Source organism: Camelus dromedarius, chromosome 19, assembly GCF_036321535.1.
Source record: "Camelus dromedarius isolate mCamDro1 chromosome 19, mCamDro1.pat, whole genome shotgun sequence".
Taxonomy (NCBI): domain Eukaryota; kingdom Metazoa; phylum Chordata; class Mammalia; order Artiodactyla; family Camelidae; genus Camelus; species Camelus dromedarius.
The window spans coordinates 35,586,364-35,598,627 of record NC_087454.1 but is presented as its reverse complement, the minus strand read 5'-3'; the positions used below and the strand labels follow the sequence as shown (position 1 = coordinate 35,598,627).

Below are 12,264 nucleotides of genomic sequence, written 5' to 3'. Positions count from 1 at the left end.
TAGCAGAGGGATATAGGAGATACATTTCCGAAATAAACTTTGTGGGAGTTCTAAGAGCCTAGGGACAGACGGTGAAGAGGAAAGAAGCATCGAACTGACTTCCGATTCTCTGGTTTGGTGTTGACAAGGTGGAGGGGGTGCCAGCAGCCTAGAACAGGTCGAAGAGGTTAATCCTTTTGGTTTGGAGCATTCTGATTTTGAGAAGTCAGTAAGAAATCAAGGCCACTTTATTCAATAGACTAGACTTTGAGTTCATAAGAACAATCAAGTTTAGAGATATGACAGGTTAAAAATGGGCACACGTTATCTGTGGCTCCTTCCATCAAGAGATGGCGTCCATTTCCCCAACTGTTTTTTGGGTTTTTTTATTGAAGTACAGTCAGTTACAATGTGTCAATTTCTGGTGTACGGCACAGTGTCCCAGTCATGCATAGACATACATATATTCGTTTTCATGTTCTTTTTCATTAAAGGTTATTACAAGATATTGAATATAGTTCCCCATGCTATACAGAAGAAATTGGTTTTTTTAATCTATTTTTATATAGAGTAGCTAACATTTGTTTCCCCACCTGTTGAATGTGAGCTGGCCTGGTGGCTTGCTCGGCCCAACAGAGAGCAATCAAATTGAGGCCATGTGAATTTCAAGCTCAGGACTCCGGCGAGGCCCCGGGCAGCCTCCACTCACCTCAGGTTCAGATGCTGTCATCGTGTGAAGAAGCCAAGACTGGCCTGTTGGAGACACGTGGGCCCCACCCCCGCAACTACCGCACCAACCACCAGGCATGGGAGTGAGGCCATCCAGCCCCAGCTGAGTCTCCAGATGTCTGGCGACACCTGAGTAACCCCAGGAGAGACCAGGAAAAGAGCCTTCACTAAGCCCATCGCTAATTGCTGATGTGAACAAATAAAAAGCCTGAGGTTTCAAGCTGCTAAATTCCGACGTGGTTCGTTGCGCAGCGACAGGTGACTGAATCAGGTAACTCTCTCCCTTGGGCCTACTAACTTGCTGGTGACGACCTGTGCTACTGAGTTGGCACTTACGACTACTCTGTCACTAGAAATCCTTTTACAAAGTTCTGACCTGTGGACTCTACAGCTAGATTGTAAATTTCTTTAAGACAGAAATATTTTATTCATATCCTCAGCCATGCCACAAGGGAAACACATGTTTCCTTAATATTAATTGATTGAAAAAATATGAATGGATTGTGTCATAACATAATACAGGGAATAAATAAGCATTGAAGTGGGTGACATACAAGGAATAAAGACTTGGATCTAAAACATTACCAAGATGCCAGAAATAAATGTTTTAAAGCAAAGATTGTATATATCTGCATGTTGGCTATTCTTAAAAAACACCTACAACAGATATGGAATGATAAAATGCGACTCTGTTCTCACACATAAAAACATTTTGAGCATCAGAAACAGTAAATTGAGAATTAGAACGTTCTTTTAAGTTCAAGGACTTTCTACACCCCCTTCCTTTTTATCCTTGGTAAATAATTTTAGTTTTACTCTATTTTTCCCCACAGTTTCTCTTTTACTGAACTCTTTTACCTTTGATCTGTGGATATTTCCTTTTGCTGCAATTATACTTTACTTTTTTTTTTTTTAAGTCTTCCATGTTTGTGACTGAAAGGCAAGCTCATGCCTCTTAAACAGCCCTCGTGTACTCTTACAATAAACAAACGATGAAATGAAAATTCTTCCTTCCAAGGAAGGCAACATTCTCAACAGCTCCCAGATTCTTATGTGCACTTTTTTCCTACATCACTGTAAACTGTGATTTCTCCTGGGTTCTGGGACAATGGAAGGGTTGACTGCTTCTCTTGTCTTCTTAGAAGTGTGTGCTTGTTAAGTCAAGCATCTGAATCCTTTTAGGAACCTAATTCAGATCATCTCTCCCTCTGACACACACTCTTGGGTTCTTTTAATGATTTAAATATCGCTTAGTCATAGAAAAATATAATTGGCTTTCCCTAGGAATACTTTAAAATGTCATTATGTTATCACCTAAAATATTGGGGAAACACCCGGGTGCACACGCACAGACACACACACACACACACACACACACACACACACACACAGGAATCAAGAACAGCCTGAGAATATTAATGTCAACAAAGGGGATTTCTATATTTCATTGAAAATCAGTGTCCCCATTGTGCTGGAAAACATACATCTTAGGTGTGGAAAGAAATACTATTTCTACTTTTTAAAAAATGCATTTCAGTATGACTTCACTATTAGAGTTGCTTCACAACTGATCTTCTCATGCAAAACCTTTTCCAGAATGTGGAAAATGTTACAAAGGGTGGATGGAGATTTGATCCATGGCAGTGGAGAAATCCTGAGGCAGAAACCAGCCAGCCAACCCCTCTTCCTCTCAGTTTAGTAAAGAAAGCCCAGGTTAGCACCTACAACCCGATTCCCTCCATGGAGGTGGGAAAGCCACCTAGTTTATCAATCTGTTGGAGAGCATCAAACAGTTACGTCATGTGTTTCCATGTCAGTCAGCCCTATTTTTAGTTTATTAGCAAAATCAATTGGCTCAGCCTGTCTTTTGACTCAACTGTGAGTGAAATTGGCTAGATGTCAGTCATGGTGGTGAAGTTGGCTAGATGGACTGGTCGACTGGGGGAGCCATCCAGATAAAATATAGCCCCCGTAAGGACCGATTCTACCCAGAAGAGCTGAGCATGTGATTGGTTGGTTCAGGGCAGCAGCGGAAGGAAAGATGGTTAACGTGAATAAATCAAGTCTGTTTTTGGATTTTGCCTGAATCCTTATCTGAACTAAAGCTCCCTTACTCACCTCACTCACACCATGACACTGCTCCTTTCTAGACGATTTAAGACTGTGCTCTTGGTGCATTTTGCTTTTTAACTATTTCACATTCACCTCTGTGCATTCCCATTTCACATGCCTTTCTACCTCCTCTCCCATTTCTCTCCCACTTTTTTTTTGCTAAACAAATGACCAATTTTAGAAGATAGGAAATATGCTGTTTGAAATCTGGGGAGTAACGAGCAGTGTCAAAAAGCCTGCAAAGCAAGATTTCTCTCACCCATAGTCTCCTTTATTGATATGTTCAATTAGTCCTGGTTGAACAAGGCATACACGCTGGGAACACTTCCACTGCCGTCCTGAGCATGTGCTGCAAAGATAAAAAAAAAAAAATTACGAAAGTGGCCTGGCCTTTAGGGGGTACGTTGACAAAAGTAATAACCAGACTTGCATGTTGCTAAGGCATAAAACATAGTTTGGATTAATGTTCATCATGTGACTATTTAATTCTCAGCAAAAATAAATCCTAATACAGGCATTAGCTACCAGCCACTATTTTCTAATGCAATCAGTTAATAAATGAAATGCTCACGCATTCATTGCAGTTTGAAAATAGGAGACAATGGAGATGGCCGTTTCAATGCATTTGTAATTGGAAACTTTCTGCAGGATAATCCTTTTAAGGCAGCCTGATTTTACGTATAGTTACTGTGTTCAGGGAAACACGGTTTGCCTGTAGGGTATTTAAGAGGTGTGTTTACTGCAGGCCTGCTGTATGATCAAGGCCCACTGTCACAAACAGCAAAGTCAAGCATTAAAGGAAATATTCATGATTAGATTCTAAACATTCATTAAAATTAAAACACGCTTGTAAAAACAAACTATAGTTATGTGATATATGACATGATTCTCTCTCTCTGTATTTAAATATATGCTTTGTTTCACAAATATTCCTTTTATTTGAGGAAAACATACACAGACAGCAGAATTCAGCTCTGTGCCACTTAAGTTCATTACCAGGAATTGCAGTTTTCTTTAATTACTGATCCTTCTTCATAATGTTGCCCATCTCTGTGGCAACCTGTCAACGTAACATGGAAACAAGTGAAAATTCTAAACGAAATGATAAAATGCATTCACATAACAAGTTATCTAAAATCGCATTTAGTTTTTCAACTCTGAAAAAATACCTGGTGCCAATCTGATGGAAATCCACGTGGGGTTTGTGTCGAGGTTTATACGTTGAATTTTTCTGGGCTTGTGTTATGTTCCAACTAAAAGGATTTCTAAAGCATAAAAACTAGACTACCAAGGTGTTAATCACTAATGCACTTGAAAAATAATTCATGTATTTAAATAGGTATGCAGTAAAACAGTGATGGAATTTATGGCATTTCTCATTTTAACAAATCGAATCAAGTTTCATACGTGAATACAATTAATTGCATATGATTAGAGTGAGGCACTCAAAGTTTTGGACCAACGTATGAAGCCTTTTTCATGGAATTCACCTTAAAAAGATCAACCCTGTTTTTCTCTTCAGAATTTATAAGATTGTAGCCATTTTGTGTTCCAGATCCAAATGTTTCTCAACTATCCACTGAAACACATTGTTGACTATTTTACCAGATTATATAAATTACTCAAAAGAGAACAAGTGTGAGTTATCATTATATGGAAACCAAGCAGTAAGATATTGTGAAAATAGTACCCTATTTTCACAAACTAAATCCCTTTTGAAGATATAATTTAGACAAATTTAAAGTCCATGCTGAATTAACAAAAGCAGCAAAGTTCACTACTTTGATGTGTGAAAACATTTTTGACAGAAACGTGTAGTTGACAGATCACATCAGTGGCCCCTAATTAAAGTGAATTCTAAGTTTTTACTCATGCAATCCTGGGGGGAAATCTACAAGTTTAGAAAGCATTCCAAGGGACCTGGTTTAACTACCGGCCACAATGTCACAAAAGCCACTTACAAACCAGCCACCCTCTGATTTTTCCAAAAATTGTGCCACAGGGAACATTTTATAACTGCCCTCTTTGGTAGGCACTGTGTTCTCGCAGTTCAATATTTTGCTTAATGAATCTAAAACCTCCATGTATTTGCATCTATTTGCCTCTCTTCCGTGGATTTTTGACATTCTGCCGTCATGGGAAGAGAGAAGGTGACCACCTCTCTCCTGGACCACAGGCATCCTCTCCCCTGGACCACAGGCATCCTCTCTCCTGGACCACAGGCATCTTTGATGGAGCAAACTCAGGGGAGGGGGAGGACTTAACTTTAAATCCAGGTCAGAGTTTTCACTACTACCCAGAATCAAACACTTTCAGTAAATAAATTGCTATGTTTATAGCTTACAAAGACCCTGAAAGGAGCAACAGAAAGTTCAAGCAACAATTCAAGTTTTATTCAAAGTCAAGGGAAGTACTTCCCTGGCTCGTTTTAAAGGGAGAAATTTGGGGGGGTGGGGAGTGGCGGCCGAATCATGCTTGTCCAACCTACCAGTCGTATAGATAAAGGGAGCAAAAATCACAAAAGTCCTCATGAAAAAAGGCTGTCCCTTCTCTGACCTGTACCCCAGCTCCTAATTTTGAAGTCAAGAGAATGCTGTCACCAGGCCTACCGCAAGTCAGTAGTACCACATCTAGTGTTAGCAAACCTTCCATTTCTTGATCTTCCTTCCTTAAAATCAAGTCACAATTGACTCTGAGAAACAATGGTTGCAGTAATCGCACTTGAGAGTTGGCATCTTGAACAAAAACTATAATCCGTTCACCTGAGTCTGGCCAGGGTGCTCATAGGCTGGAGTGTAAGCCTCTACACACCCCAGAAACACAGTCCACTCCCTTGAGACGCTCCTTCCCAGCTCCAGTGTGCCCCACCCCATTCCCTGCATGATATTTAGGAAGATCTTTTCAAATCTATGTTGCATCCCTGCTTAAAATCCTCAAGGTAGTCCCCATCAAATTTAGAACAAATGCAGACTTCTTACAATGACCTATAAGCCTTTATCCTAGAATAAAGCCAAACTTCTTACCATGAGCTATAAGACCTTATCCAAAGTTTCCCTTCCGTAATCTTTGTCCTCATCACTCCTGTTGTGCTGGCTGGGGTGGGGTTCCCAGAGGGATGAAGGAGTTGCACAATACTAATAAGTTGAACATAATTTGGAGGCCAAGGAAATGGGACCAGCTCTTGGATTGATTTTGGAGAACAAGCAAAAAGAGGAATCAAGGATAGCTCTTTAGGATTTTGGCTTGAGCAATAGAGAGGCAGTGAAGCTATGACTGAAATAAGGAACAGGCTTGAGGCAAGAGATCACGATTTCTGCTTTGCCTGGGTTTGATTTAGACTAACTCTAAATCTAAATCGGTTGGACATTCTAATGGAGAACGTCAAGTAGGGTAGTCACTGATGTCCAGAGTTAAGTCAAGACCGAAGCATGATTTTGAGAGACAGCAACACGTATTTTTAAATCCTTGAGACTAAATACGAGTGTGCTTGAGAGGGTATGTGTAGGTAAGAGAAAGCCGTCCAGGACTCAGCTCAAACACTGTAGCCAACAGACACTCAGGAAACTGGGGAGGAGTGACCTGTGAGGAAGTAGGGAATTCAGGAGAGGGTGGAGTCTTGGAAAGCAAGAGAAGAAAGTATTCTGGACAGGCGGAAGTGGTCACTAGGTATGGTACTGCTGAGAGGTCAAAAAAAAAGAACAGGTATGTGAATAGTGCGTCTGGAAATGTGGAAGTCTTCAACAGCCCCGCTGAGATAGAGTTTGGTAAAGCAGTAGGGAACGAGGTCTTGCAGGAATGAGCTGGTGAGAGACTTGAGACGCAGGAAGTAAAGGGTTCCTTTCAGACAGTTTGCCATTCACGGAAAGAAGGAAATGAGATAAAGAAGGAAATAAAAAGTTGGTTAAGGACATGGAGTCAAGGGAGGGCTTTTTCAAAGTTGGGAGCTACAAAAACACTTTTGTAAATTGATAGTTTTGTAAAATTGATTGATCTCAGGACGAAGGGGGAAATGATGCTTCAGGAGGGAAGAAGCAGGGGAGAGGGGAGAAAAGGAGAAAGAAGAAGGGAAGGGAGAAGGAGGCAGGGGCAACAGTAAGGGTGAAGATCTTGAAAAGACAAGAAAGGATGGAACTCAGAATTCAAGAGGAGGAATCCCATGGTGGGAGGGTAGAGTGCATGCCTAGCATGCTTAAGGTCCTGGGTTCAATCCCCAGGACCTCCCTTAAAAAATAAATAAATAGCCTATTACCCACTCCTTCCTCCCCAAAAGAAGGAGAGAAATCTACTTGATGTAAAAAGTAACCAAGATGGAGGTAGGTTGAAAATTATGATCATGGAGAGATGAGAGAATTCCTGGTGGCTTTATTTTCTCAGGGAAAAGTGTATACAGCACCTCAGAGTGAGTTAATCGAACTGGTCCCCCCTTGATGTCCATACATACACACATACATAAAAAATTTTACATTAATGGCTGTAGAGATCAAAGGAGTTTTGCAAATTTAATAGCCACTAATACAAAATGAGGCAAATCAGATATTTGGAAAGTGAAGTCAGTCTATTGATGTGAGAAAGGATGATAACATGAAATAACTGATTTTAAAATACTGCATCCTGATGTGTGATAATATCCATGCTGGTCCAAACTTCACTTTGGGGAAGGCAGCTGGATGCTCTAATCAGGAATGCACATCGCAGGGGCGGTCAGAAGCATTTATCCTGAAAGGCTGGGTTCCAGGGCAGCTGCTTACAAGTGCTTCCATTAGCCACCTTTTAATGGACACTAGAATACCCGTATGATGAGTGTCAGAAATGGGCTTTCATTGGTAAAATTAGTGGCTTGTTAATCAGCATAATGGATATAAGTAATCAACTCTTATTGGTTAAATTCACAGCATTCAATTTATGTAGATTAACTGAAAGGTGTTAAAGGCGGATCTCACGCTTTTGTATATCTTTTAAGGTCAAAAGCCTTCACGTTTAGACCTGCTGCCCTGGAATTGATCTCTAAAAGGTCCAGCCGCTGGGTAGGAGGGTTTATCGTTCGCTGACACCCTCTGTAATATTCTCACGTGGGAAAATTCCAAGAAAGTCTTCAAGCAAGGCAGATGTGGGGACGTCTAACAGGGCAGGGACTTGAGGTTTCTTGAAGCTTGCAGAGGTTGGAGGAATTGGTTTGTCTCCTTACCGATATACATAAATATTTTTTGTAACCATCAGTATGTATGGGAGAGCTTGGACTGTGATTTGTCTTCATGGTAATGTGGTCAAGGAGGTTGTGAAGGAGTAAGTAACATTCATTTGATTCAAATGGGTGGGTGGTTTCCATACATTTTTTTAACCCATTTTGGACATAAGAATTGTGCATCAGCAAATTAGCTTAGGTCTGTTCACAGCAGATGGTTCCTTAGGCTCTTTCCTTAAGCTCTGCTACACCAGAGATTCCGTCTGGAAAATCCGCTCTGGATCTGTTTCAAACTTGATCATTTGTTTTCTGTATCTGATATTTGAAATCCTCCAATTTTGGGGAGTTAACCAGCAGAGATGGGGAAAAAAAACCCAGAAGGAACATACTTCCTGATATGTCCTAGATCCAGTCCATACAAAACGAATATATTTATTTTTTTAAACCTTAAAATAATGTATATAGTTTCAAGTCCTAGGCTTCAAAAGAGTTGCAGTATAAGAAACTAGATAACACCATGTAACTAGGTAAGTGAAAAACATTTAATAAATCAGTGAATCAACAACTTAACATCTCAGAGGGAGGTCACTTTATACATGCAAAAAATTAATACAAATAATATAGCATCGTCTATTTATTTTAGCTGATTTTGTATAATTTTTCAATATTGTGCTATTTCCTTTCAACCAGCTACTTTCATAAGGAAGACAAAACAAAAGAAAAAAATTAGCTTTATGAGAGCAATTACAGTCTAATGTGAACTTTTTGCTACGAAATAAAATGATTAATTGCGTCCCTCCATAATGAAAGAATATGGAATAAAAACTGTAGGAATAAAAACTGTACCTAGAAATAAGTTCTACCTCAAACATGACCCTGAATTAAAGTCTCAGCAAAATCCTTGCTTTCAAGCAAAACCGGACATTGCAGAAGTAGCCACTTCCTTCCTAAATGGGTCATACGATTCAAATAAGATCAGTTCAAATATGCTTTAGCCCATCAAAAACACCACAGCTTATACAGAATATTTCTACTCAGCACCCAAGCAGCGGATCCTATGCTTACTTGACATCTTTCAATGAGTTCTCATAATAGGATAAAATCTTAAATCCTTAATATGACCTGTAAATCCTGACAAAATCTGACCTATCTATTCACTCACCTCTCATATCACCTCATATGCCCCTCCGCTAACAATTACTTTCTAGAAATGGTGGCTTCCATCCAGTTCCTGGACCTCGCCAGGCCTGGCTCTTAGATCTCAAAGGCCTTTCCATCAGCTGTCCCTTAGTTCCCCTCCCTCCTCAAGTCTCAGCTTAAACATCTTCCCTCTCTGACCTCCCCCACCCAGGCTAACGTTATGTATCTCTTTACACATTAACATTATATTCTGACATACTTCCTCACAGCACCCTAAATGTTCCTTTCAGAGAATTTAACATAATTTGCAATTGTACAGTGAGTTTGTTAAATATCTTATACACACACACACCCCAACACACACACACACACACACACACACACACACACACACACACACAAACTTGACCGTCTCTTCAATCACAATAAGATCTTGTCTTTTCTTCCCCCTTGTTGCCCCGCCAAAGCATGATGCCTGGCACGGTGGAGATAGTCAATGAATATTTTTTGATGAATGACCACATCTCCCATTTCTAATAGGCTATCTTTCCATTTTTAGGGTGAAATAAATGTTGGCTGAGCTGTTTATTGGTAAATCAAAGGCCTCGCATGAATGACACTAATGTGGACATTTAAACATAATGCATGTGTGTTTGAAGGAGCATTTCCTCAGTTGTACAAAAAAGATAACATTATTGAGAATGAAGGTCACAGTCAGCATCTGGATTTTGAAATAAGGATGCGAAATCCCAGCTTATCCTAAATTGTCCTTTAACTGTGGTTTCCAGCCTACAACACCCATTGACAGCAGTGTGACAGTGTTCTCACTAAATCTGCATTTCTGCCTCATATACGTGGAGCATAGAGTTTTGTCTTGTGTTTTTTGCAAATTTTGGAAATGCTGCTTGCTCAGAATCTACAGCCATTCTACTATAATTAGACCAGTGCAGTAAATGCCACCATTCTTCTTATGAATTACTTATATTTACTCACTCAGTCTTAGACTTTTAAAACTACCCTATATGGAGCACCCTTTTTGTTTTTAATAGTTGAAAACCCCAGATTGGGTAAATGAATCCAAACAGAAACACATATGAAGAAACTGTTTGGTATTACTCAGGCAGGGAGGGGAACCGACTTTATTTTGCTTTCGTACCATTTTCCTGGCATTGCTAGTTTACAGGTTCTAATGCTACGAAGTCCTTCAGGCCCAGGAAATAATAAGCAAAATGTTACATAAATCTGCAGATGATCGGGCCTGGGACTTTAATGAAATTCTCTAAGAGATTCTACTCAAAAAAAAAGCGAGAGAGTCCTTTTGTCAATCCATCTTACAAAGGAAGAATTTTCAGTAAATTTTGTAGAAGCGGAGTGAGTATTCAAAACAGAATCTAGACCAGCCTTCATGGCTGTCACACCAGAACTTTTCTGAACGGGCTAGCCAGTGCGATGCTGGTACCATGCATCTAAACCAAAGCATGTCAACAATCTGAATAAATTTGTCCTGGTGATCGAAAGCCACCTTAAGACAGGAAGGAAGGGAGGGAAGGAAAGGAAGGAGAAGGAAGGAAGGAAGGGAGGGAGGGAGGGAGGCAAGGAGGAAAGAGAAATAGAGAAATGTTGACAGATCTCATTATAAACTAAGATAACGCTTGAACACATCCCCAAAACTTACCTTCTGGATACCAAGGCTTTATGTGAAGAGGCCATTCTTTTTCTTCACGGCAAAATGACTTGTAATCAGGACAGCAATCAGAATTTTCCCTTTCACAGAATGTGTCACAGTAACACAGCGCCTTCGCCTCGTAGAACTGAGTGACACAGTCATCATCCCTGGCTTCACAACAACCAAAGTTTCTACAGTACTGCCCTTCAAAAACAACTCTTTTGAATCGAGTGCCTTCCAGGAGGGTGTGATTCCTAGTGAGACCAGCTCCTGGGTCCACGTCTCTTTGAGATAAATGCTGTCTCTCCATCCAAATTTCTGTGATAAGATAAGAGAGGATTAAGATCATATATCTGGTCCACATTCTCCAGAGGTCAGATGTGGCTCCAAATTTTCCGTTGTACTCGATAACCTTGGCCTCAGAGCTTCTCCTCGGAGCCTGAATTCTAATCATCAAGACAACTCAGCCTGAATCTTGAAACGGATCCTTTACTTGAACCAAGTGTACTTCTTGCAGTTAAACATTAATCGAGAATTTCAATGTTTGCCCAAGATAATGTAAGTGTTAGAAATAGATGATTGCCACTCCTCTGAAGTTAAAAGTTTATACAGGGGAAGGGTATAGCTCAGTGGTAAAGTGCATGCTTAACTTGGCACGCACCAGGTCCTGGGCTCAATCCCTAGGACCTCCATTAAAATCAATCAATCAATCAAAAAACCTAATTACCTCCCCCCTAGAAAAAGCCCTGAAAAATTCATGATATTTCACATCATGGAAAAAAAATGTCCATCTCCATACAAATAAGTACGTAAAGTCTTATGGGTAAGTGATACACTGAATATTGCCTGCGTCCAAAATAATCTAGATTCTTAAATCACAAACCTTTTTGGAATACACATGGCGCCAAATGATGGCTGCAATAACTCCTGGCAAGAGGTAGGAAATTCAAAAGTCAAAAACACAATTATTCATTTCACCGACTTGCACTGCCACTAAAATCCGGGCTTTTGTGAGGTTGCCTGCTAGGAGCTGTCATGTCAATAACAAGTTGCTCTAAATCATGCTGAGTCACACGTGGGCTTGACTTCCCATCTGTACCCCTTCTACCTACCAGAAACATTTTTATTTCAAGGCCTAGTGGCGCCTAATTCAGCTAGAAATTCCCTGACAGTGACGTAAGTTTTCTCCACCTGAATCTCTGCCTGACATCAAAGCAGGAACCTGCAGTATCCAGAAGGCAGTGTAGAGTCAAGAAAAGTCAGCGCTCTGTGCTGAACAGCTGCAGAGGGGAGGGAGTCGAGAAGGAAATTCAAAGGTCAGAATGTATTTAATGTGTCTGTAGAGCTGCGCATTTACAGTGGGTTTTGCTAGATTGTATTTATTCATTAACTATAATAACTCCCTTTGGATGGGGGCTAAGTAACCAGCAGACGATGATTCAGCGAGAGTGGTTGG

The 12,264-nt window shown here is 40.4% G+C and overlaps 1 protein-coding gene across 2 annotated transcripts in view; it reads right to left on the bottom strand.

Moving 5' to 3' along the window:
• Nucleotides 1-11,283, bottom strand: part of TINAG (tubulointerstitial nephritis antigen) — a 63,985-nt gene extending 52,702 nt beyond the window's left edge. For both annotated transcript variants that reach the window (XM_010995390.3, XM_064476597.1), the window contains exons 1-3: nt 10,818-11,283; nt 3,817-3,880; nt 3,080-3,169 (exon numbers count right to left, since the gene is read on the bottom strand). In XM_010995390.3, the coding sequence (XP_010993692.1) occupies nt 3,080-3,169; nt 3,817-3,880; nt 10,818-11,262 (599 nt within the window). In that variant the 5' untranslated portion in view covers nt 11,263-11,283. The remainder of the gene's footprint in view (nt 1-3,079; nt 3,170-3,816; nt 3,881-10,817) is intronic.
• Nucleotides 11,284-12,264: the final 981 nt, after the last annotated feature.